The sequence below is a fragment of the Mytilus californianus genome, unplaced genomic scaffold, assembly GCF_021869535.1.
Source record: "Mytilus californianus isolate M0D057914Y unplaced genomic scaffold, xbMytCali1.0.p SCAF_2, whole genome shotgun sequence".
Classification (NCBI taxonomy): domain Eukaryota; kingdom Metazoa; phylum Mollusca; class Bivalvia; order Mytilida; family Mytilidae; genus Mytilus; species Mytilus californianus.
In genome coordinates this window covers 9,341,312-9,366,608 of record NW_026262668.1, presented here as the reverse complement: position 1 = coordinate 9,366,608, position 25,297 = coordinate 9,341,312, and the positions used below count along the sequence as shown (strand labels likewise).

At 31.5% G+C, this 25,297-nt stretch overlaps 2 protein-coding genes across 5 annotated transcripts in view; one reads left to right on the top strand and one right to left on the bottom strand.

Moving 5' to 3' along the window:
- Nucleotides 1–5,992, top strand: part of LOC127727871 (3-hydroxyisobutyryl-CoA hydrolase, mitochondrial-like) — a 51,469-nt gene extending 45,477 nt beyond the window's left edge. The window contains exons 12-13 of the mRNA XM_052235019.1: nucleotides 3,871–4,009; nucleotides 5,763–5,992. Of these exons, the coding sequence (XP_052090979.1) occupies nucleotides 3,871–4,009; nucleotides 5,763–5,881 (258 nt within the window). The 3' untranslated portion in view covers nucleotides 5,882–5,992. The remainder of the gene's footprint in view (nucleotides 1–3,870; nucleotides 4,010–5,762) is intronic.
- The window catches only part of LOC127727878 (peroxisomal trans-2-enoyl-CoA reductase-like), a 45,463-nt gene extending 20,419 nt beyond the window's left edge, over nucleotides 1–25,044 (bottom strand). The window contains exons 1-8 of one of the 4 annotated variants that reach the window (XM_052235033.1): nucleotides 19,095–19,223; nucleotides 14,465–14,592; nucleotides 13,391–13,556; nucleotides 12,208–12,289; nucleotides 11,789–11,885; nucleotides 10,730–10,837; nucleotides 10,154–10,268; nucleotides 9,022–9,157 (exon numbers count right to left, since the gene is read on the bottom strand). In XM_052235033.1, the coding sequence (XP_052090993.1) occupies nucleotides 9,096–9,157; nucleotides 10,154–10,268; nucleotides 10,730–10,837; nucleotides 11,789–11,885; nucleotides 12,208–12,289; nucleotides 13,391–13,556; nucleotides 14,465–14,592; nucleotides 19,095–19,218 (882 nt within the window). In that variant the 5' untranslated portion in view covers nucleotides 19,219–19,223 and the 3' untranslated portion in view covers nucleotides 9,022–9,095. Of the gene's footprint in view, nucleotides 1–8,913; nucleotides 9,158–10,153; nucleotides 10,269–10,729; nucleotides 10,838–11,788; nucleotides 11,886–12,207; nucleotides 12,290–13,390; nucleotides 13,557–14,464; nucleotides 14,593–19,094; nucleotides 19,224–24,916 lie in introns of those variants that run through there. The other 3 variants (XR_007993874.1, XM_052235032.1, XM_052235031.1) reach the window with 3 other exon arrangements.
- Between the last annotated feature and the right edge of the window lie 253 nt (nucleotides 25,045–25,297).

Genomic DNA, 25,297 nt, shown 5'->3' with positions numbered 1-25,297 from the left:
GATGAAAGAAAAAGTAAACAAACCTGGAAGTTAAAAAGTGTTAGCTGAACTTAGCTCATTCTGAAAGAAACATTTTAAACACAAAACGATATATCAACTGTTATGACCAAGTTTAATTGACACATAGAAACGCATTGAAAATATAAACACAAATTAAATATCGCTCTATTGCATGTTTGACATTTCACTTATTTTTCACGTGCTCAATGATTTTATATTAAGTTCACGTTCTGTAAACTTCAGCAATAACATACGACACGAAAGATAATAAGCAGACACTAAAGGATTTTTTGTATCGATTATATGTTATGGATTCTTACACCCCAGCTCCTTTGTTCTACCAGGGGTGATCTGAGCCGGATCACCCCTACCAGATCACCCTAGTGATCACATGTTACAACTCATCACTGCCAAGCTGCTGACTAAATACGAAGGAATTCTGTTTAGTATTACTTGATAAAAGTGTGACGAAACAAAGTTTGTTCAACATATTGAAAATTTTCAAAGTATAGGCAAAGAGGTGTCTAACAAATCTGAAAAATACTCACGTTTTATCTCATCACTGTCAAGATGCTGACCAAATATAAAGTCATTCAGTTTAATAGTAGCTGAGAAAAGAGTAACAGAAATATTTGTCTGACAAAAGGAGGGACGGCAAGGTTAATGCAATATAGCCCCCATTTCTATAGAGTGGTTATAATTATATAGTTTTTAAGGAATTTCCAGTGATACCAACCTGCTATGCATTCAATTTTGTACCTACGTTTTTCTGAAATTTATCTAACACATGATGAATATCTTGTGCAGTTGGGTCGGGTATTTCAAGTAATGATTTTTCTAATTCTTCCATCTGAAAAGAAAGATATTGTCTATAAAGAAATGCAATGAGATAGAGCTAATATTGCTAGATTTAAGGGAAGCAAACCAAGCTACAAAGCTGGAAACAAAACTTTTACATGATCTTTATCCAAACACCTTCTTCCTGTTTTATTATGCTTTGAATTACGAGTAGGGGTCTGTAGGAGTATGCTTTATCGCATATATTGAGTGCATTCTTGTTCATGTGATGATATATCAAGACCCATGAAGTAAAAAAAAATAGAGGGTATTTTATTTTGTAAAGATTAAGGCACATGACAATATGCTTATCCAGAATCTAAAAATGGACTTCAGGAAATTTTATTTTTTTATACACCAAATAAAAATATGAGGGCATTGGTTAAATATCCATTGGATAGGATGTTGTTGACCAATCAATTATATATGCCTTGCTTTAAAAAAGTATTTGCCAGATTACTTAGATTACGAAAGTGCAAATTGTCAGTCATCTTTCCTAATAAATGAACTTCTAGTATAAAATATTATTCTTGAAACATTAGGAGGGCAGGGGTTTATATTGATTTCCGTCTGTCTATGTTTCTGTTCGTCCCGTGATATGTTGGTCTCAATTTCCTGAGGAATTACAAATAAGAGCTTCTCCTTTTATGAAAATACTGTACCAAATAATGCAGCCAAAAAATGAGGATACTAAATGTGAATAAGCACATCCTTCCAAAAAGGAATATTGGTCATAAAAATCTGCAGTTCTCAAATAAAGAATTGTTCATTTTGATGTAAAAAGGACCGCTTTGTGACTTGATTGTGATCAGAGAGCCACAGCAGCCAAAAACAAATTGAAAGATGTATATTTACTACAGGGATCAATAAATATGTTGATAGTTATGTGAATCAATTTTAATTGATCTTAAGGAAACGTCAATATATTTATTGCGAAGGCAATCATACCTTTCCCCAGAATCAGTTGGAGTTTACCTGTCCATTTAAATTTTGCTAAGTCTACTGTCCCATTGATCAATACAATAGATATTACTCTCTGTGGAGCTCATTCAATGGGAACACTAAATTTCTCCTTGAAAAACCAATCATTCATTGATTAATTTGTCTGTACAAAAAAATAAACTCCCAGTGATGACAAAAATAATGTATTAATACTGAATAATGACACATCTTGTCAGAGCAAGATATAACAATTACAAAATATGATTCTTGGGAAGGGTATGATTGCCTTCCAAATAAATGCCACATACTAATATGATTCTGAATATACCTCTTATTACACCAAAAATGTTAAAAACTAGAGACATAGTTTAATCTATTTGTGTATTATCGTTACAGAGTACAGATATTCCTGATAAAGATTTTATACTTGCCAAAGATATGGAAAAGATTAACAGACTGTTTGATGGTAAAACCATGGAAGAAATTTACCAAAATTTAGAGCAAGATGGTTCAGAATGGGAAACACGCAACTAAATACATTAAAGAAAATGGTAAATGAATTTGAAGTGATATACATAGAGTTAAACTAGTAAACTTTTTCAAATGAAAACATTCTTATAAAAATCATATAGCAGAGCTCATGGGATTTGTTGGAACTTCAAAAAATAGTAGGAAGTAGTAAAATGACAAAAATACCGAACTCCAAGGAAAATTCAAAAAGGAAAGTCCCTTATCAAATGGCAAAATCAAAAGCTCACACACATCAAACGAATGGAAAACAACTGTCATATTCCTGACTTGGTACAGGCATTTCCTTATGTAGAAAATGGTGGATTAAACCTGGTTTTATAGCTAGCTAAACCTCTCACTTGTATGACAGTCGCATAAAATTCAATTATATTGACACATCATTCATAAAAACATATTTTCATTGGTAAAAATAATGCTTGTCTTCAGTTGCCTTCAGAATAAAGATATCCATGATTTGGATTGAATCATGAATTGACTGGAGGATGATTAAGGGCACATGATGTAGTTGAGATCCTACATGTGCTGTGATATTTCCTGAATTTTGACACAAAGTCAAATTTGATATATATTCTGGAAATACACATAAAAAAATAAAGAGGTCTTCAATTGGTTAGGGTTCAGTGCAGCCAGATAATTGGGAAATCTGTAATAAACTTTTGATACAAATATATGTCTCTCCTGATTGTAATTTGATAGTATAATGCAAATGTTGAAACTAAAATAGAAGCACTTAAACGTTTAATCTGTGCACAAAACTTTCAAAGTCAATAGACCTTGACTGAGGGGGCAGAGCCAAATAATCTTCACAGAAATGAGATGTGCCAACTATAATAGCACTGCTTACCAAATATCAATGAATTATCATAAGTTGTTACCTGTAAACTGACCTAATCACAAACTTTAATATGTTAACTATTCAGGTTTGGACCATTACTAATGGGGCCTGGGCAAATAATCTCAATGGAAAAAAAATGTGCCAACTTTAATAAAACTGCATACCAAATATCATTGCCTTACTATTGATGATTTCCGTAAACTGACCTAATCACAAACTTCAACAACTGTTTAAAAGTGAAACTAAGTCTTCATTGCAGGCGAGACAATTATTCATGAAGTAGAAGATATAGATATTGTAAACTTTCTAGTTTATCATTTCTGAAGGTTGGTGGTTCTCTCTGGCTTCCCCACCAATAAAAACTGGCTGCCACAAAATAGCCAATAGTGCTGAAAGTGGCGTTTAACACCAAAATATCAATCAATCTATCATATAAGGGGAAAAGCTCAGTTTGAATTTTTTCTTAAAATTTTGATAGAACATTCTCCAAGCTGACAAAATTTGGTTGCCTTGCCTTGACCTGTAACCTTACTTGGACACATTACTCTAAATCAGAGATAACCATCATATGCTTGGTGCTTAGTATAAATATTTTATGGTGCAAAATTTCATAAGCCATTTAAATTTCTGAATTTCATCCTAAAAAGTAAACAAAAAAGAATCAACCTTTTTTCTTTTTTGTTATACTACCTAGTACTAATACAGATAGCTTGTATCTTTTACAGTCGCCAACATCAATGAAAGTAACATTACGTCAACTGCTAGAAGGAGAAACAATGACCTTACAGGATTGTCTTGTCATGGAATACAGAATTAGTCAGCGATGTATAGAGGACCATGATTTCTATGAAGGGGTTAGAGCTGGTAAGTTTCATAAACAAATACAACAAAAGAGTTCATAGCTCTCAATCAGAAAAAAAACTCATCTGCATAGGCCACTAACAAGGCTAATACTGTCTGGACTTGTGTTGCACAATGCTGTTTTGAATAATTTTGAAGGATCACTGTTGGGAGTTACAGATGAAACAAACACCTTTAAAGCATTCATTTTAAAAAAAAATCCACATACTGTGGATTCATTAATTGTCGTGGGTATCAATTTTCGTGGATGGAGGAAAACTTCCATTTTCGTGGATATCTGATTTCGTGGTTTTGGTAATCTCTGCATACAAAGCCTATAGAAAATTTGTAATTCGTTGATCATATGAATTCGTGGTTCTCTTGTACCCAAGAAACCCACGAAAATTGGTATCCAACCAATAATAATGAATCCACAGTATGGGAAATCTAAAAAAAAAAAATTCAATTATGTAAAAAATCGGCAGTGCACATCTTTATGTATCAATGTGCAGGGTTTGAATATTGTGGAAAAAAACTGTAGAGTTACAAATGACACAACCTAGGTAAAAAATGTATCATATAAACATGTACACCAATCTCTAGTTTTTTATGAATGAGTTACACTGGTTGACCTGAGGTCAATCGTTGTAAACAAAGTCATCGAAAATTGGTTCTTTCTGTGACGTAATAACATAATCATTGTGACATAGGAAATCTATGGGAAAGTGCCTGAACTCAAAAGTCTTTTATTGATTCACTTCAGAGGAGAGCAGTGAGGAGATATGAGATGAAATTAATTATTACTTTCATATATATAAATATTTTTAACTTAATTATCAAGTTTGATTAGAAGTATATTATACAAAAAAAGATCTTCAGTAGCTAATTTATATTATACAAAAAAGACAGTCAGTAGCTAATTATAGACACTCATACAAATAAAATATTTCATGAAAAGTTACAAGGAATATCTGCTTCAGACCATTCTGCCAGGAAGGGGAGAGAACTAATTTCTAACCATAATTTATATGTAAAATTCAGTCGTTCAAAAATAATTGGAAAGGGCTTAAAATTAAATAGTCCTTTTTTTGAAATAATGATTCCCAGAGATTTAATAAATCATCTGATACAAATCCTGTAGGACCAATATATAATTTGGTGATTACAACTGGACTTGATACAGAGATGTTAAAAATTCTTATGCAAAAACTTTGAAATAATGCTAAACATTAACAGAAAAACTTTTTAAGAACAACCTTGAGTCCCATTTGCATTCATCTACTTATCTATTAATTCTCTATATGTTTGAATATTATTTCTAATCTAATATAAGGTCATATAACATTGAACACCACTTTTGATTGGATGAAGTCGACATTTGACAGTCAGAGTCTTTGACAACAGTATTGCGCAATCACATTTAACATGTAGAGGATAGTTCAAATGTTTCATTTTGAACATTTAACGAGTAATATATTAGAATAGAAATAACAGTCTAGTGTTTAAAGCTTAGCCTGTGTAAGTTGGGATTTGGCAGTCATAAACATCTGTTTTGCTTGGTAGGCATCACCATTTAAACTTCATTTGATTTTATGACCCTCAAATCTGAACATGGCACTGTCCATGCTTACAACACAGTTCAGGTATTTCTTAAAAACTTTTGAGACTCAACACACCAAATACACTACAGAAGCAATTTGAGCAAATATTCCACTGTAAAATTACCATGTAAATAGGGGGAAATCTTTGTAATGTAATTCATGATTTTTTTTTACAGTTTTAGTAGACAAAGACCAAAGTCCTCAATGGAAACCAGCTGTTATAGAGGGTGTGACTCCACAAAGAGTTGAATGGTATTTCTCTCCTCTTCCAGAAGAGAGGGAGCTTCAGTTATGATGATACTTACATCATAAGAGTGTTTAAACAACTGAAATATGTAATCATGTGATAAAGATTGTAAAGAATCAAGACTTCCTATTACATTTGATAATACATGAACATTTTGGTAAACAGTCTGTGTATTTAAAATTTCTTAACAGCTTTGAACAAGTTTTATATAGCTTACGTTGTAATATAGAAATTTATTAATTAATGTTGTCACTCTGTATCAGTTTATTTTGTATAAAGGTTTACATATGGGGGTTGGAAATTTTCAAGATGTACATGTTTGAATGCAATAAAATTTATATGTGGAATTTTATATGTGATCTTAATTTATGATATACTCAAACTTGAACAGTGGAGTAGTTTCCAGTTTAATCTAGTTGTCATATAGAAATGATCAAAAGTGAATTAAACTTGGTTAGAATTGATGGTGTTTGATCTACAGAAAGTTTAAAATTGAAACAGAAAATCTGCCAGATGTTGACTCCCTGTAGGACATCAAATAAATCAACTCTTGGCCATTAATGTGTTCAATATTACATTTCCTTAAATCTTAATCAGTTCTTTGAAAGTATCATGTTAAAAGTGTTAATGTTAAACAGGTAATGAAAGTGTAGTTATTTCCAGTGAAATTACTACAAAGTTGATTATTTGATTTCAATAAACTTATTTTATCTGACAATGACACCGAGTAGGAATATCTAATTTGATTGTGATATTATTTTCAGCCCTCTAACTTAAAGAGCAAGACTTTGGTTAGGGGATATCACTCCCAAAAATCACTGGTACGTTTATGTCAACTGTTTTTAAAAATATGTTCCAAGCTTCTTAGTAACACTGATTATTTTCATTCTGTTTTACAATCATGCTTTTACACTTTTCTTATGTAAAGAGTTACCTCCCATAACCTAGGTCTACCCCCAGGGAGTATCCCATCAGTTTAGATTGAACAAGTAATGTGAATGAAATTTAGATAGCCCTCTACCAGATATTTGATACTTATGTCAATCTAATGTCAAAGATGCCACTTTATGTATTTAAAATTTTGTAGTGGAAACAGTGCCTATAGATCAACCTTGTGTTTCTTCCTGGTTTGTTCTTTCTTGACTTCAGTAATGGGTCCAGGAAATTGAACCAAGAAGTTTGTCATAAGTGTTAAATAATTTTGATCATAAAGAGTGACCATTCCACTGTAAAATGGATTGATATCTAAATAACTTTTTTACAAATACAGGTAAATGAGACACCAGAAACCTTGATGACTTCCAATGTATTTCCAGTGGAAAGAATAACATCTATGTCTGCATTGATAATTGTTTGAACTACAGATACTGAGAGAAAAGCTACTTAAATGATACCCCTCCCCTTGTATCCATCTTGATATACAACGTATTTACCTTGACCTTGCAGAGAGACATTCAAACTTTATTCACAGCACACTCTCGTGGTGGGCAATAATAATGTCAAGCATCATTACTAACCAACTTGTTCATGGCATTGAAATGATAGAAAATGACTTGTATATGTATATGAATATGTGGATGTATAATTGAAATAAGTGTGTGACCCTGACCATGCAGCCTGACATTACAACCTTATTAACAACACACCCTCTTCTGGTGGTCAATAATAATACCAAATATCATTAAATATGCTTCAAGATGTTCAAAAGTTCTGACAAGACAAGACTTGTAGATAAACATAGTGACCCAAGAACTTTGGGGTGTAATTAAGATGGGTTCAAGTTTGACTGTGTGTTGTTGAAAGCAAATTTACTGGGGTTTAATTGGTGGATGATATAATGTTAACTGTTGAACACTACAGAATTACTTTAAGCAACTAATCTTGGACAAGGAAGATTTCTCATGGATGAGGTCCTCTTTGTATTTTACTATCCTTAGGATTTTAATCTTGTTACAGTGGTTGTGTAACTCTTCTAGTTATATCCTGCTCCTAGAGGAGTGAGGGTATACTGGTTTACATCTGTCTGTTTTTCTGACCATCTCATGAAATTTTTGTCATGCTCCTTTCAGGAATTACAAATCTAGGCTTTTTGAAATTTGGAATCAACCTTCATGCTGGCATGCTTTACTGTGTGATGCATTTTACATCCATCACTCATCAACTTCCTGCTTACAGTACCATTATGGCGGAGTATTATTGGTGAGCAATAGCTCACAGTTCAACTTGTTTTTACTTTGTTTAGCATGCACATTAAATGTTCTGGACATTACTTTACAATATGCAAGACAAAGAAAGTTGGTTAAGTCAATAAATAGATTACTTTTTTATTTACACTTTATTTTAGATCTTGTAAAGGAATTAATTGTAGTACCATTCAAAGATATCATGTGCTTAAATCTTTGGTGACATATTCATTGGAAAAACTTTCTGACTACTAAATACTAATTAGTATTATCATTGTATAAAAGATTACTATGTACAAAATTAGTTTAATCACATTCAATCATTAATATATAACCTCAACAACCATACACATTTTTATTAACAATATGAAAAAGAGTCTCCTTATGTCCCCACTGTTGGCAAATATATTTCTGTTCAATAATTCAAAGGAGAAATTCATAATTCATTATGTAACCATCCTTTTTTTGGCATGCAGGTATGTGCCTACATTAATTCCACCCATCAAGATTAAAAAGGCAGAGTTGAGATATCAAAAAACTGTTTTAACTTACCACATTATCATAGGTCTATCCCAAGCCAGGAACCTCATCAGTGGTTGTCTGTAGTTATGTATTCATGTTTTTGTCATCAGGCATTTGGCGTTGATGACGGATGTTTGATTGTCATTGTAACATTTATTCATAATTTTTTTTAGATTTGGGGTAGTGTTGAACTTACCATTTTGTATAGATACTTGTCTGTTATTGAAGTCCATATGTGATGTCTTTTGATTTGTATTTGTGGTTGGATTGCTGTCTCATCGACTTATACCAATCATCTACTTTTTTGGTGCCTTTACAGTTAAGCAACAATAGATAGACATTAGATTTAAGCAGATAAGAAATCCCTCGTCATACCTCAAATACATGAATTGATATAGAACAAATTAAAGTAGGTTAAATCTTATTTTTGTTTCTTGAAATAAAGAGAAATCAAGGTGAATTAGTATCCCATAAATAATAAAAAAACTATTTTCTTAATACCTATATATGTTAAAGGCTTCGTAAATTTGAATAGTTTGTCTTCAGTTTTTTGTATATCATAATTTAGATTTGGTTTCCTCGTCATCTTTCCAGGTATATGCCTTGGACTTCTTGTGATCTACAATGAAAGTAATGGATTCAATGATGTGAAATTCATAATATTTTGTGTTTTGACAGAACAACTACTGTAAATTCACAAACTTTTTCGTTCATTTATTATTTTAACTGTAGAACAACCAACAAAAATGTGAGATTAATAATTGCTATTTCAGGAAATGATACAATCAAATAATGTTTTCACAATCCTAATCTGGAACATACTTAAAAGTCTGAACTTCAGTTTACAAAATACTTTATAGACAACAATAAACTGAGAAACGCTAATCAAGCAAAAACCAGGGTGAATAAGGCAGTATTTGTAAATGGAAAGCAGTTCTTGCTAAAGTAGTAGCACGCATCTAAAGGCATGCAATTTTATATATTAAAGAAAGTAGAGTTACCAGCATACCTGCCAACTTTTCAAAATCTCCATGGGGGATTTTAAGCGCAAGAGGACATAATACTCCTCTTATATCGTCATAAGTGTTCTTAATCTACTACAGTATTGATTGAATGAGTATATATGTGCTTAAATACCCTTTTAACTCATTTGAATGCCTGTTTTGAGGTGTTCAACTTATATATTAAAAAATTTAAAAATTCAGGTCAACACCTCTCATGGGGGGATATCCCCATAAATCGGGATAGTTGGCAGGTCTGTACCAGGTAAACCTCCAAACAATGGGAATGTATTGACCAGCTCTTTCATATACAAGTAGATATATTTCACATTATGATGTTTTCAAATGAATAACAACTGTATAGCACCAAACTCAGATTTATAAACTTCAACTGGAATGATTTAAAAGACAGATATTAAGTAATTGAATAACCTATAAGTATAGTAGCCTGGCAAGAAAAGATGCAAGTTTGACCTGCTGTTTTATATTTCTTCTCTCAAACTAAATACAGATAAACTTAATATTTTTTCCCTCATTCTAAATAAAGATAAACTTCATTATGCAATAAAACTAAATTTTATAATTTTAGATTAAAATAAAATAGATATTTTTACCTGGTATATCAAAAGTTATAGTTGAATACAGACTGCCTCCTCCATCTACTTTAATTGTTTCACCAGTTATATAAGCTGATGCAGGGGACAGGAGAAAACATACTGAAGTTGAAATCTATAAATAGTGATAGAAAAATCATATTTATCTACATAAAATACAGATTAATTCATGGATTTTTCCATGACATGCTGCTGGAATGGGCCATATTTATATTTGTAAAATATATGAATGGGGTGCAGTTTAGCTAAAGCAATCAACTGCTTCATCCAGGATTTTGAAAAAAAGGTGGGGGCACCCCAACATGGCAACATTAGGAGTGGGACTTGTAAAAAGTCTTTGCATATTCTTCATATCTTAAACAAATGTAGTTTAAACTTATGTATTCATTATTACATATATAATATATTATTGTTGATATGTGAAGAAAAATATACCACAATATTAGTTTTAATAAACTTTAATAAATCCCTTATTAATATTCAATTTTCACAAGTCTTTTCGTCCGTTTTCAATTGAAAAAAAGAAAATCTATTTTGCTTTGAAAAAAGTTGAAGAATCTATCATTTAAATATTACCTCTTCTACAGTTCCTAGTCTTTTGAGTGGAATTTTGGGAATATTGTATGCAAATATTTTTGGGTCACCATAATTTGCTGCTGCTGTTTCAGAGTATATGGAACTTCCCTGTAAGAAAATATTTTTGTTATTACGATGTATGTCATGAGGAAAAATGTCTGCATAAAAATTTAGTGAGGGTGGCCATCAACCATTAACACCAGACTCCTAAAAATACTCATCAGTACAACAGACCACATCAACCACTTACACCAGACTCCTAAAAAAAAACCAGGCAAGCTATTTTTATGCCCAAACTGACACCAGAGGGGGCATAAGTGTTACCCTTGTCCATCTGTACATATGTCCAAAAATTGGTTTCCATTCTCTAACTTTAGGTTTGCCTCAACCAAATTTTATGAAACTTATACACAATGCTTATTATCACAAAAAACACAGATCAAGTTCGATTTTGGGTGGCTCGAGTTATGTCCCTTTATAATGTTATATGTAAGAGGGGGCATCATCTGTTATATGGACACATTCTCCATTTTTTTTTATCGTAAATTGGCCATCTTGTTTACTGTTTGTCCAAGTACATTACCCCTTTAGAACCCTCTAAAAAGACTGACAGATATATCAAACTAATAAACAAATAAATAAAGGATGGCATGCAAAGGTAATTGCTCCATTGAACCTCAAACAAGCAAAAAAAAAAGCAAAAAAGAAAATTATATGACATATCTTATAATTTATAAGATATGTATCTTATAAAGTTTAAAAAATATCTTATATACTTTATAAGATACCTTATAAACTTTAGAAGATATCTTAGAAAGTATATAAGATATCTTATAAAGTATAAGACATTTTCTAGATTATATAAGATACCTTATATATTTTATGAGATATCTTGAAGTTAGAATAAATAGTAAAAAGGCTTGCCATACAGTTACCTCAATTAACGAAAAGCACTGGTACAATTACTTGCACAGTTATTAAACATATTATAATAATATAACTTTAAATAATAAAAGACATATATTTCTTTTTTAATGGATTGCTATGCTTTAAACTCACAGGAGCCACAGAATTAATTCTCACTCCACTTTCTGCCCATTCTAATGCTAAAGATTTTGTCAGATTGTCCACAGCTGCCCTAGCTGCTCCGGTGTGGCTATAAAAGATTTAAAAAGGGTAATTTCTAACAAAATTTTTCATATTGTTCCTTTTGAATTTTTTTTTGTGTGTTTGACAAATAAAAACTGGAAAATGATGATGTTTAAATTAAGGCCTTCTTTAACGTATTCTATAACTAAACAAACACAAAATAAATGTAATTTCAATAGGAACAATGCTAAACAAATTTTTAGAAATCAACTTTTAATGAACTGACAAAAGTTTAAATCGACAGGTAAACTGCAAATGATTCTGTGGAAAAGTTTCATTTCTTTCACAATAACATTAGCATATAGGCATAACATAAAACCAGATGTTACCTCATCATGGGAATTCCTTTCCACATGTCAGCAATAATGTTTACAATAACTCCTCCATTGTCATTCATCCATTGATTGTAGGCTGAAAAAACAAACAAAAAATATTGTCACAAAATATTTTAAAGTTCTGACAGATAACAAAATAAATTGAGAATGTGTCCCCATGGACACAGATGATGCCCCTGCTTGCATACAACATAATAAGGGGACATAACTCAAGAACAATAAAAGTGACGCTACCCAAATTTGTACTTGATCTGAGTTTTGTGGTAATAAGTATTGTGTAAAGGTTTCATAATGTTTGGTTGGGGCAAACTAAAGTTACAGAACGGAAACTAGAAATTTTGCAATTTTTCGATTTATAAAGGGGCATAACTCAATAATGATTAAAGTGACGCCATGAAAATTCAACTTGATCTGTGTTTTGTGGTAAAAAGCATTGTGTAAAAGTTTCATAATATTTGGTTGAGACAAACTTAAGTCAAAGAACAGAAACTAAAAATTTTGCAATTTTTCCATTTATAAAGGGGCATAATTCTACAACGGTTAAAATGACGCCACTAAAATTCAAACTTGATCTGTGTTATGTGGTAATAAGGATTGTGTATAAGTTTCATAACATTTGGTTGAGACAAACTTAAGTTAGAGAATGGAAACCAATTTTGGGAGTACGTACGTACGTACAGACGGACAAGGGTAAAACTTAATGCCCCCTCCGCTACGGCGGGGGCATAACAAATATCAAAGAAATGTGAAGTATAACAAAAATTAAGAGACTCATCTGTCATCTTCTAACTGTTAAATAAAGGTGTCACCCTCAATAGCAGCCATCTTTTATTTTTCAAAGAATTGTTTTTTGTTGTAAGAACTTTCTCAAATGGTAATTTTAATAGAACCACATATCAACATCATATGCAGACCTTGCTTTCTGACAGTTTTACAAGGGTTCTCATAGAGAGCCTCTTCAAGAAAAGAAGCAAATAACATTTACAAAACTTAGGTTTTCATATGATACTCCTTTACCATTTTTCTTACATGTTATTCTTGGATAAAGCTGTAGTTTACATGTATGGTAAGAAATGATTGGATGAATTTTCCTTTGGAAAACCTGGTTAAAAGTTAAAAAGCTGATTCTTAAAAAGGTTTAAAATTTTCCCAAAAAAAAGCACTTCCTTAAAAATACCTTCTCTACAGCATAGAAATGTTCCAGTTAAATTGGTTTCTACAACAGCATTCCATCCTTTCAATGAAAGTGACTCAGCACGGGCTAGAAACTGGCCTCCACCATTGTTGATTAAAGAGTCTAACTTGCCAAACCGTGATAATGTTGTTGAAATCAGATTTTGTACCTTAAACATTCTTTTGATAATAAATCTAATAAAAAACCCTCTTTACGAGTCATAACTGAATACAAATATATTAACAATTACCATTTTAATAGCCATCTTATTGCCATATGATTTTCACCTTTTAACTTTTGTTGGTTTTTTTATTGAGGAGTTGCTGTCTCACTAATATTTAATCTGTGCTATTTACCATTCTTTTGAATTTTAAAGAAAGAGTTGTGGTCGAGTACAATTTTGTTATCTAAAAAAAATGTTAAAACAAATATAATATAAATCATTAAATGGTCAACATATTTAACACTGTATTAATCATGCAGGTCTTTTTACCTTTACTCTCAAATTACACTAGATATAAAGCAAAGTTAGTGTTTAATACGCTTGATTCCAATTATTATTTTTTTGTCTAAATGTTTGATTTTAGGTGACATTATTAGACATCATTTGTGCGTTTGTTGGGTATAAAATCTACGTCAGTACGTTGAGCAAAGGGATGAATATTCTAATGGGGATGATTTGCTTATTGACTGTTTAGATTAATGTTAAATATGATAAAATTTATACATTTCTTTAGGCAGGGTATGATAATGTACATAAGAATAAAGATGGGTGTTTGAAAAATGTCAAGCAGGAACAACTACTTAGTCAGTTCAAAGATGCAGGGATCCAGTTAGCCCAAAAATCATTTGAATGACGATAGAAATCAGCATATTGTACCGGTAAAAGAGTTTTTCTGGTTAAGGAAATGACCCGAATCAAACATTTCAGACAAGTTGTTTCAAAGATTAACATTTTATTGAGTGATAAAACTTTAAGCATTTATATTGAATATGATACAAAATAAAAAAGTTATTAAGTTATTTCTCTTACAAAACATTGACCAATATTCTTTCAATAATCATTATTGAGATTACTTGTTCTTCTTTCCTAATATTACACTGCATGTAATCTAATTCTGCAGGCGAAGTAATATTCTTTTTCATCTCATCTGTTGCCTTTCTCAGTCTTTCTTCATTCCTTGAAGCTACCATTACATTACATCCTAAAATAATATTTTAATGGTTATAGCACAAATTGCTTATATCATATTCAATAATATGATATTAAAAAAAAAAAAAAAAAAAACATCGTTGGATACATGTATATTAAGAATATGGTTTTAAATCAGTGTTCTCCTCAGGGTCTTTCAGCATCATAGTAATGTGATGCTATATTGTTTAAATGTGATACTATCAAAAATGATTGGAAATACCATATATGGTTTCTTCAACCCTTGATCTGTATTATGTATATGACATGAATTTTTCAATATCACATACCATATCATCCATCAACCAATATAATACCTGGAGCAGAGCTCTTGGGATTTTATTGGTGTCTTGGGTTGATATGGATGTGGTAGTGACAAAGCCATTATGATATTCTCTGTTTATCTCACATGTACTGTAAATTCAGAAATTATTGCGAAAAATGCGACAGGGTTATAATCGCAATAATTTAAATTCGCATTTTGAAATTTTATATATGAATTAAACAGGATTTTTCTCAATATCGCAATAATTTAAATCGCATTTAGTCCAAATTTATAATGACAAAATCGCAATAATAAATGCACGCAATAATTTGTGAATTTACAGTATTCATTGTGACTTTATTGAATTGGTATTTTAATGCCACTAATATAATAATTTATTATACCTCAGTATGTTTTTTCTATATAAAAAAGAATGAAATATTTGTGCTATTTCATTCCACAAACTATTTGCCAGTCAATAGTTTCAAAGACTATTACCCCGGTCAATAGTTTTATAAACATATTTCCCGTACTTTTTCATACTATTTTTTCATTGGACAATAATGACGTCATCGACTATTCTGCTTGGATTTGTGCGCTTGGCAACGTTAAACTCTGAAATATCGTAAACGTTATAATCTGTATGTATCTGTCGTAATTTCAAATTAATATATTACTTACCAGAAGCAATTGAAAAAAAAAATCTATGCGACATATTTTAAGAACTAAAACATGTAATGTATGGTATTGGTCTGTCGTCGTCTTCATAATCTGAGATTGCTTTGGTGTACGGTAAAATATTTTAGCTAATGTTTATCATATGCACGGGAATTTTTACACAAGGATTCCTGGTCTTGATTACAGTAAATAGATTATTGACAAATACCACACAGGGAAAAAAACCTGATAGTTCATTTTGTACATGTTTATGTGATCTTTTTTTTATCAAGTGGTGTATGTAGTCTTTTTAGAAAGTTGTTTTGTTCGGTATAATAAAACACTTAATGACTGGTAATGAGGGTAATAGCAAGTTTGTTGTCCCTTTGAAACTAACTATTGCCCTCGGCTTCGCCTGGAGCAATAGTTGGTATCTCAGGGACAACAAACTTGCTATTACCCTCATACCCAGTCGATAGGTGTATAATGTTTTACCTTATGGCAGTATTATGGAGTTACATGTAAGTCATTATTAGTGCGTTTACTAAACTGATTATTTTGTATGTTCTTCTACCTTTTATTATTTCACTGAAATCAAGTGAATACTAAAAAAACTAGGTCAGCCCTCAGCATGTTCATGTGTCTGTCCTGAGTTTGGAAACTCTTTAGTGATATATATCATAATATATTTTTACCTTTCAGGTGCTTTATATATTGATTGCAAATTTTTGATGGTCTGTTAAATAAGTCACATATTTTCTTGTTTTGGAGCAATCTAGTGATTGACATTAAGTTTTTTTATAACACTTGTCTGTTGTTCAAATATTTACCCCTAGATTCCATTGGTTGCAGTCTCTTTAAAACATTTCCACAATATCTCTTTTTATCTTAAAATATGCCTATTATTACAATTATAAACATGATAAAATAAAAATGTACATCATATTCATTTATTTGAAATTTTTGGCAAAAAACTTGTCAACCTTTAAATTTTAATAGGGGCTGCATTTTAAAATATGGTCTGGAAGCTGATATCTAGCTATTGCATGTTACATGTATAACGTCACAGTACCCAAATTGCAAGACCAAACAATTTGCATTTTTATGATTTGACATTATGCACGTCTTTCAACATAGTTAAATATATTTAAATATACACAAAACGTTCACAGTATATATATTAACCGATGCAGTATTCACTAAAAAAAGTAAAATCTTCGGAAACGTCGCATGCGACCTCCAAAAAAACTCAACTTTTAAAAATGAGCAATTAAAATATGTTATAATCATCTATTTCTTAAAAAATGAATAATAAGCATGGATTATTACCAAATTGTTCTAAATATTTGGAGACATATTAAACAAAACATCAGTTAATCAATTTTTAAGGATGTGAATTTAATAGATATAAGAAGATTTGGTATGAGTGCCAAGGAGACAACTCTCCATCCAAGTCACAATTTGTAAAAGTAAACCATTATAGGTCAAAGTAAGGCCTTCAACACGGAGCCTAAGTAAGGCCTTCAACACGGAGCATTGGCTCACACTGAACAGCAAGCTAATAAAGCATATATGCAATTTGGGTACTCGTCATTTCAGAATCATGAATCGTTTGGAGGTCGGTTCAAACCAATTTTTTCTATGATTCGTTATGGATTCAAAATTAAATTGGTGGAACTATAATGTAGTGAATAAGGATACATCTACAAAATAAACACAGAATGAAAACTTTTGTCTGGATCAAAGATAAATGTAGGGGAAATTCTGTCAAAATAGGTGCAATTTGGGTACCCTCACATTATAAACTGATATATGTACTGACTTTATAAATCTATAAAAATGATAGAGCAGAAAGGTACAGTACGTGTAGAATATTATTACTATAAATGACAGACTCTGACATGTCGGAAATGAATAATCCAACAACTTTATGGTAGGTATTATGGTCAATTATCAACAGATCCACGTGTGAACGGTAATATAATTGTCCTTAAATCTTAATCCGTGCTACTAGACAATTACGCTTCACTTATTTCAGAATCAGTTTACCTGTGATTTAAACATCTCACTTTATTAATTCTACATCGTATTTGATTTAAAATATTTTTGCAGATGAAGTAGTGGAGACAACTTTTTTTATAATAAAAATAGGCTTATTCATAATTATGGCTTATTATATTTCAACTGCTAAGTATATTCTTGGTTCTTTATATGTTACTTGTTGTTTTTTTTTTCGTTTTGTATCGTATTCATTGACATATGGTTTTTAAACATATTTTCTTTTTATTTCTGCAAGTTTCTTTTTGTTTTATTTATTTATTGTTCATGTACATCCATTGATTAGGGGAATTAAGTGCAAAGTGCATACGTTTTAGTCTCGGTTTTAGTTTGACAGTCACATGCAATTTATTTCTATATTTAACCACACTATTTAATATTCAGTCGTACAGTGGCAGAATCAGCCATGAAAGAGAAAATAATAATGTTGTTCCCTCAAGATAGTGATCTCATTCCCTCAAGAGATAGTTATCTAGTTCCCTCAAGATGCTATCTCATTCCCTCAAGATGTTATGTCGTTTCCACAAGATAGTTATCTCATTCCCTCAAGATGCTATGGCGTTTCCACGAGATAGTTATCTTGTTCCCTCAAGATGTTATGTTTTTTTTTCTTTTTTCTTTCATGGCCGCATTCTGCCACCGTACAGTCGTGTTGGGTCAGTTCTGAAATTATTTTATATATATCGTAACACAAGTTACGCTTGTTTAGTTTGAAGATTCTTTAATTGTGATTTTTCTTTTTTTTTATCTGCCGGTGTAAGATGAATAGTGTATTTGTCCAGAAGTCTGAGGTAAAATGTGACTAAAAATAGAACGCTCCATTGTTCTCATATTATCAACTACTAGGAATGAATGAATGCTGAGGCTCCAGTGGAGATACAGTTGTAATCAAGCCATTTGAATAAATTGTAACGTTTCTTTATTCTGTCAATGTAAACAATGTTTTCTTGTTATTTTCCAACAATGAAATATTCAAGTACCAAGTATTAACAACTCTTCAATATAAGTATTTGTGGTCCTCGTTTTGAGTTATTTGTGTATTTTGTCAAGTTATTTAAAAGACTTGTTACGAAATTTTTGTCAGTGATTCTTTTTTACCGGATTGGTATTTTGAAATAATTGCTATTGGACATTTGCTTGTTTGAAATTTCACTATATTTGCTGCACTTCGATAATCAACATCTATTTAAAACAGCCCTTTAAGGGCTACAAATATTTTATAAAGAGTCTTAAATTGTTGTCATCAGTAATTAAGTTCAGGTATCTTGCCGAAAGCCGACATATTTAGTTATATGTCGTACTACGTACTGTGTCAGTTGAAATTAAACAATAGAATTGGGATTCTCTAAACTTGCAGATACGGTATGGGTTTTTCTCATTGTTAAAGGCCACAGGGTTGCCTATAATTGCTTACATCGACTTCATATGAACGTGGGTGGATAGTTGTCTCATTGGCAATCATACCACATCTCCTTAATTTTTATACTTCAAGACTTTTTTTTTGTTATTCATAATTTTCAAACTTTGATCTTTACCCAAGTACAACAATTCTTGTGTGATTGCTTTTCCAATACCCGTCCCTCCGCCAGTAACAATAGCCACTTTCCCATTAAATAAACCATTTCTGAAAACACTAGAGATTTTTGTGGATGCTGCCATTTTGTTATCATGTGACCAAAGAAAATACTATATTAAAACAAAAATCTGTAATCGACATGGTAAGTGTTCCGGATACTATAGATGTGCAATATCGACTAAACTTTTCAGACATTAAAACAAAAGTCTTACATCAAATTTAAAAGAATTATCACACAAGACATCACCTGAAATTATGTTATAATGAGCACCGTATTTAACGATTGAGTTACAGGCGCTTGGGGAATGGACCCCCCCCCTTTTCTACATAAATCTTTCTTCAGTGGCATATTTCTTAATACTTAAACTAATTTTCTCTTATTTACCATGTTCTTGCTCCAATCCATACGATTTTACAATAACAGTAGTTCATATATGAAGCTCTTTTATTCTTTTTAATCCATTTGGAATAGTCTCAATTCAATAATTAAGTTAAGGGCATACGATACAGTTTCGATCCCACGGTGAATTTTTGACGAAAATTTGCATACAAGCTAATTTTCACCTAAGCGATTCAAATATGTAATAGAAAATATACCTTCATGTGCTATTTTAAGAGATAAATGAGGTCGAAATTTTAGAAATGTACTCAAAATTTTGGTTTTTTGACATTTCTATTCTTTGAATAGATCTAACTTTTGTGTTTCAAAAGATAAACACAAGCGGATTTTTGTAAAAAACATTTGGAAAATCTTCTTTATATAAGAATGTTATTACAAATCTTTGAAAAATAATTATTTTTATCAAAGTTTCAGGATTTCAGAATGCTGTATATTTATCTAATTTATAAAAATTTCATCGGTGACTTTTTCATAAAAATTGGTACAAATAATCTTCATACGTGATCAAACCTAATGATTCGGTTGACAGTTTTGACTTTTCCACTCCATATTCTACACTTCCACACAATCTTATCAAACAAAAGTGTTCCTATCTAATTGAATGGTCGTTTGATAAATCTGGGTGCAAATTTATTTGCTGCAACTCATATAAAGCCTTTATTCTAATGATAAAGACAGAGACATATAATACAATTGTATTATATGTCTCTGATAAAGGTTAATATGCTAGATATACTTACTGGAGGTGTGATGAGATGATTAAAGCACTAAATTTTCTCCTTGACAACATTTATATACGTTTCGGCAATAAAGTTTATCGACAGATTGTAGGCATTCCTATGGGTACCAATTGTGCCATTTTAATAGCAGATTTGTTCCCTTACTGTTATGAATCACAGTTTATGGCCAAACTCAGTAAAGAACCGTCTAAATTCCATTTAATTGATAAATTCAACAACACTTACCGTTATCTTGATGATATTTTGTCGTTAAATAACCAAAAACTTTCTAAATATACTGCTGAAATTTACCCAAAGGAACTTACTTTGAATAAATCTAATATCAACAGCAATAACTGTCCTTTCCTAAATTAAGATATTTCAGTATTACACCAGAAACTCTACACAAAAAATTTACGACAAAAGGGATGATTTTTCTTTCCCTATTGTTAATTTTCCCTTTTTTGGACGGTGATGTTCCTTTGACACCGTCTTACGATGTTTATATATCCGAACTCGTTCGCTATGCTCGTGTCTGTAGTGACGTTTTGGATTTTAATGAGCGTAATCTATGTATTACTAGTAAATTATTAAGTCAGGGATTTCGTTGCCACAAATTACTTAAAATCTTTACTAATTCTTTCATATATACAAAGATTTGGTCTGCAAGTTTGGCTGTACCTGTAGAAAACTTATTTCAAACGGAATAGCACATCCTTGATTTTACGGTAATGTTGTAAAACGAGCCCGGAAATTTAGATACGATCCGGGTAAACTTATCAATCCTTTAAATAATACTTATTGTAAAAGGTTTGGCATTGCACAAGGTCATGTTTTTCTCTGACTGTTAATGACGTCTTTACACTAAATCATGATTGGATGTTGGATGTGTACTGATTGGTATTTTAGTCTTAGATACATGATTTTTTTCATTAGTTGTTATTGGCTTTGAGCTAGCTGTCAGTAACTGCGAGTACTCTCAGATCTGTACTAAGTGTCTTTTTTTATGTTTTTGGGATGTATAAGTACCCGTCCACTTCTACTTTGTGTTTTTGTTAGATGTATTTCTATTTGTATCCATCTGATGAGTTAAGCCTTTCTCAACTGATTTTTATAGTTTGCTCTTATATTGTACTGTTACACCACTGTCCCAGGTTAGGGGAGGGTTGAGCGCTCACAAACATATTTAACCCCGCCAAATTTTTTATGTGCCTGTCCCAAGTCAGGAGCCTGTAGTTCAGTGGTTGTCGTTGGTTCATGTTTGTCATATTTGTTTTTCGTAAACTGTCTTGTTATTAATTCGGCCGTTAGTTTTCTCAATTGAATTGTTCCATATTTTTCATGTCGGGGCCTTTTATAGCCGACCATACGGTATAGGTTTTTTCCCATTGTTGAAGGCCGTAAGGTTACCTATAATTGCTTACATCCACTTCATTTGAACTTTGGTGGATAGTTGTGTCATTGGCAATCATACCACATCTCCTTATTTGTATATGAAAACTTGCTAGTGATAAGATCTTCAAAGTCAAATATGAAGGATCAGAGACCCGGGTTCTTGGTTCGAACTCTTTATACAGACAGGTATAAAGAGTTGGATAAATATGCCGAAAATGACAAAAAAAACACAAAACGTAAAAACCTACCTTTTATTATTTCACTGAAATCAAGTGAATACTAAAAAAACTAGGTCAGCCCTCAGCATGTTCATGTGTCTGTCCTGAGTTTGGAAACTCTTTAGTGATATATATCATAATATATTTTTACCTTTCAGGTGCTTTATATATTGATTGCAAATTTTTGATGGTCTGTTAAATAAGTCACATATTTTCTTGTTTTGGAGCAATCTAGTGATTGACATTAAGTTTTTTTATAACACTTGTCTGTTGTTCAAATATTTACCCCTAGATTCCATTGGTTGCAGTCTCTTTAAAACATTTCCACAATATCTCTTTTTATCTTAAAATATGCCTATTATTACAATTATAAACATGATAAAATAAAAATGTACATCATATTCATTTATTTGAAATTTTTGGCAAAAAACTTGTCAACCTTTAAATTTTAATAGGGGCTGCATTTTAAAATATGGTCTGGAAGCTGATATCTAGCTATTGCATGTTACATGTATAACGTCACAGTACCCAAATTGCAAGACCAAACAATTTGCATTTTTATGATTTGACATTATGCACGTCTTTCAACATAGTTAAATATATTTAAATATACACAAAACGTTCACAGTATATATATTAACCGATGCAGTATTCACTAAAAAAAGTAAAATCTTCGGAAACGTCGCATGCGACCTCCAAAAAAACTCAACTTTTAAAAATGAGCAATTAAAATATGTTATAATCATCTATTTCTTAAAAAATGAATAATAAGCATGGATTATTACCAAATTGTTCTAAATATTTGGAGACATATTAAACAAAACATCAGTTAATCAATTTTTAAGGATGTGAATTTAATAGATATAAGAAGATTTGGTATGAGTGCCAAGGAGACAACTCTCCATCCAAGTCACAATTTGTAAAAGTAAACCATTATAGGTCAAAGTAAGGCCTTCAACACGGAGCCTAAGTAAGGCCTTCAACACGGAGCATTGGCTCACACTGAACAGCAAGCTAATAAAGCATATATGCAATTTGGGTACTCGTCATTTCAGAATCATGAATCGTTTGGAGGTCGGTTCAAACCAATTTTTTCTATGATTCGTTATGGATTCAAAATTAAATTGGTGGAACTATAATGTAGTGAATAAGGATACATCTACAAAATAAACACAGAATGAAAACTTTTGTCTGGATCAAAGATAAATGTAGGGGAAATTCTGTCAAAATAGGTGCAATTTGGGTACCCTCACATTATAAACTGATATATGTACTGACTTTATAAATCTATAAAAATGATAGAGCAGAAAGGTACAGTACGTGTAGAATATTATTACTATAAATGACAGACTCTGACATGTCGGAAATGAATAATCCAACAACTTTATGGTAGGTATTATGGTCAATTATCAACAGATCCACGTGTGAACGGTAATATAATTGTCCTTAAATCTTAATCCGTGCTACTAGACAATTACGCTTCACTTATTTCAGAATCAGTTTACCTGTGATTTAAACATCTCACTTTATTAATTCTACATCGTATTTGATTTAAAATATTTTTGCAGATGAAGTAGTGGAGACAACTTTTTTTATAATAAAAATAGGCTTATTCATAATTATGGCTTATTATATTTCAACTGCTAAGTATATTCTTGGTTCTTTATATGTTACTTGTTGTTTTTTTTTTCGTTTTGTATCGTATTCATTGACATATGGTTTTTAAACATATTTTCTTTTTATTTCTGCAAGTTTCTTTTTGTTTTATTTATTTATTGTTCATGTACATCCATTGATTAGGGGAATTAAGTGCAAAGTGCATACGTTTTAGTCTCGGTTTTAGTTTGACAGTCACATGCAATTTATTTCTATATTTAACCACACTATTTAATATTCAGTCGTACAGTGGCAGAATCAGCCATGAAAGAGAAAATAATAATGTTGTTCCCTCAAGATAGTGATCTCATTCCCTCAAGAGATAGTTATCTAGTTCCCTCAAGATGCTATCTCATTCCCTCAAGATGTTATGTCGTTTCCACAAGATAGTTATCTCATTCCCTCAAGATGCTATGGCGTTTCCACGAGATAGTTATCTTGTTCCCTCAAGATGTTATGTTTTTTTTTCTTTTTTCTTTCATGGCCGCATTCTGCCACCGTACAGTCGTGTTGGGTCAGTTCTGAAATTATTTTATATATATCGTAACACAAGTTACGCTTGTTTAGTTTGAAGATTCTTTAATTGTGATTTTTCTTTTTTTTTATCTGCCGGTGTAAGATGAATAGTGTATTTGTCCAGAAGTCTGAGGTAAAATGTGACTAAAAATAGAACGCTCCATTGTTCTCATATTATCAACTACTAGGAATGAATGAATGCTGAGGCTCCAGTGGAGATACAGTTGTAATCAAGCCATTTGAATAAATTGTAACGTTTCTTTATTCTGTCAATGTAAACAATGTTTTCTTGTTATTTTCCAACAATGAAATATTCAAGTACCAAGTATTAACAACTCTTCAATATAAGTATTTGTGGTCCTCGTTTTGAGTTATTTGTGTATTTTGTCAAGTTATTTAAAAGACTTGTTACGAAATTTTTGTCAGTGATTCTTTTTTACCGGATTGGTATTTTGAAATAATTGCTATTGGACATTTGCTTGTTTGAAATTTCACTATATTTGCTGCACTTCGATAATCAACATCTATTTAAAACAGCCCTTTAAGGGCTACAAATATTTTATAAAGAGTCTTAAATTGTTGTCATCAGTAATTAAGTTCAGGTATCTTGCCGAAAGCCGACATATTTAGTTATATGTCGTACTACGTACTGTGTCAGTTGAAATTAAACAATAGAATTGGGATTCTCTAAACTTGCAGATACGGTATGGGTTTTTCTCATTGTTAAAGGCCACAGGGTTGCCTATAATTGCTTACATCGACTTCATATGAACGTGGGTGGATAGTTGTCTCATTGGCAATCATACCACATCTCCTTAATTTTTATACTTCAAGACTTTTTTTTTGTTATTCATAATTTTCAAACTTTGATCTTTACCCAAGTACAACAATTCTTGTGTGATTGCTTTTCCAATACCCGTCCCTCCGCCAGTAACAATAGCCACTTTCCCATTAAATAAACCATTTCTGAAAACACTAGAGATTTTTGTGGATGCTGCCATTTTGTTATCATGTGACCAAAGAAAATACTATATTAAAACAAAAATCTGTAATCGACATGGTAAGTGTTCCGGATACTATAGATGTGCAATATCGACTAAACTTTTCAGACATTAAAACAAAAGTCTTACATCAAATTTAAAAGAATTATCACACAAGACATCACCTGAAATTATGTTATAATGAGCACCGTATTTAACGATTGAGTTACAGGCGCTTGGGGAATGGACCCCCCCCCCCTTTTCTACATAAATCTTTC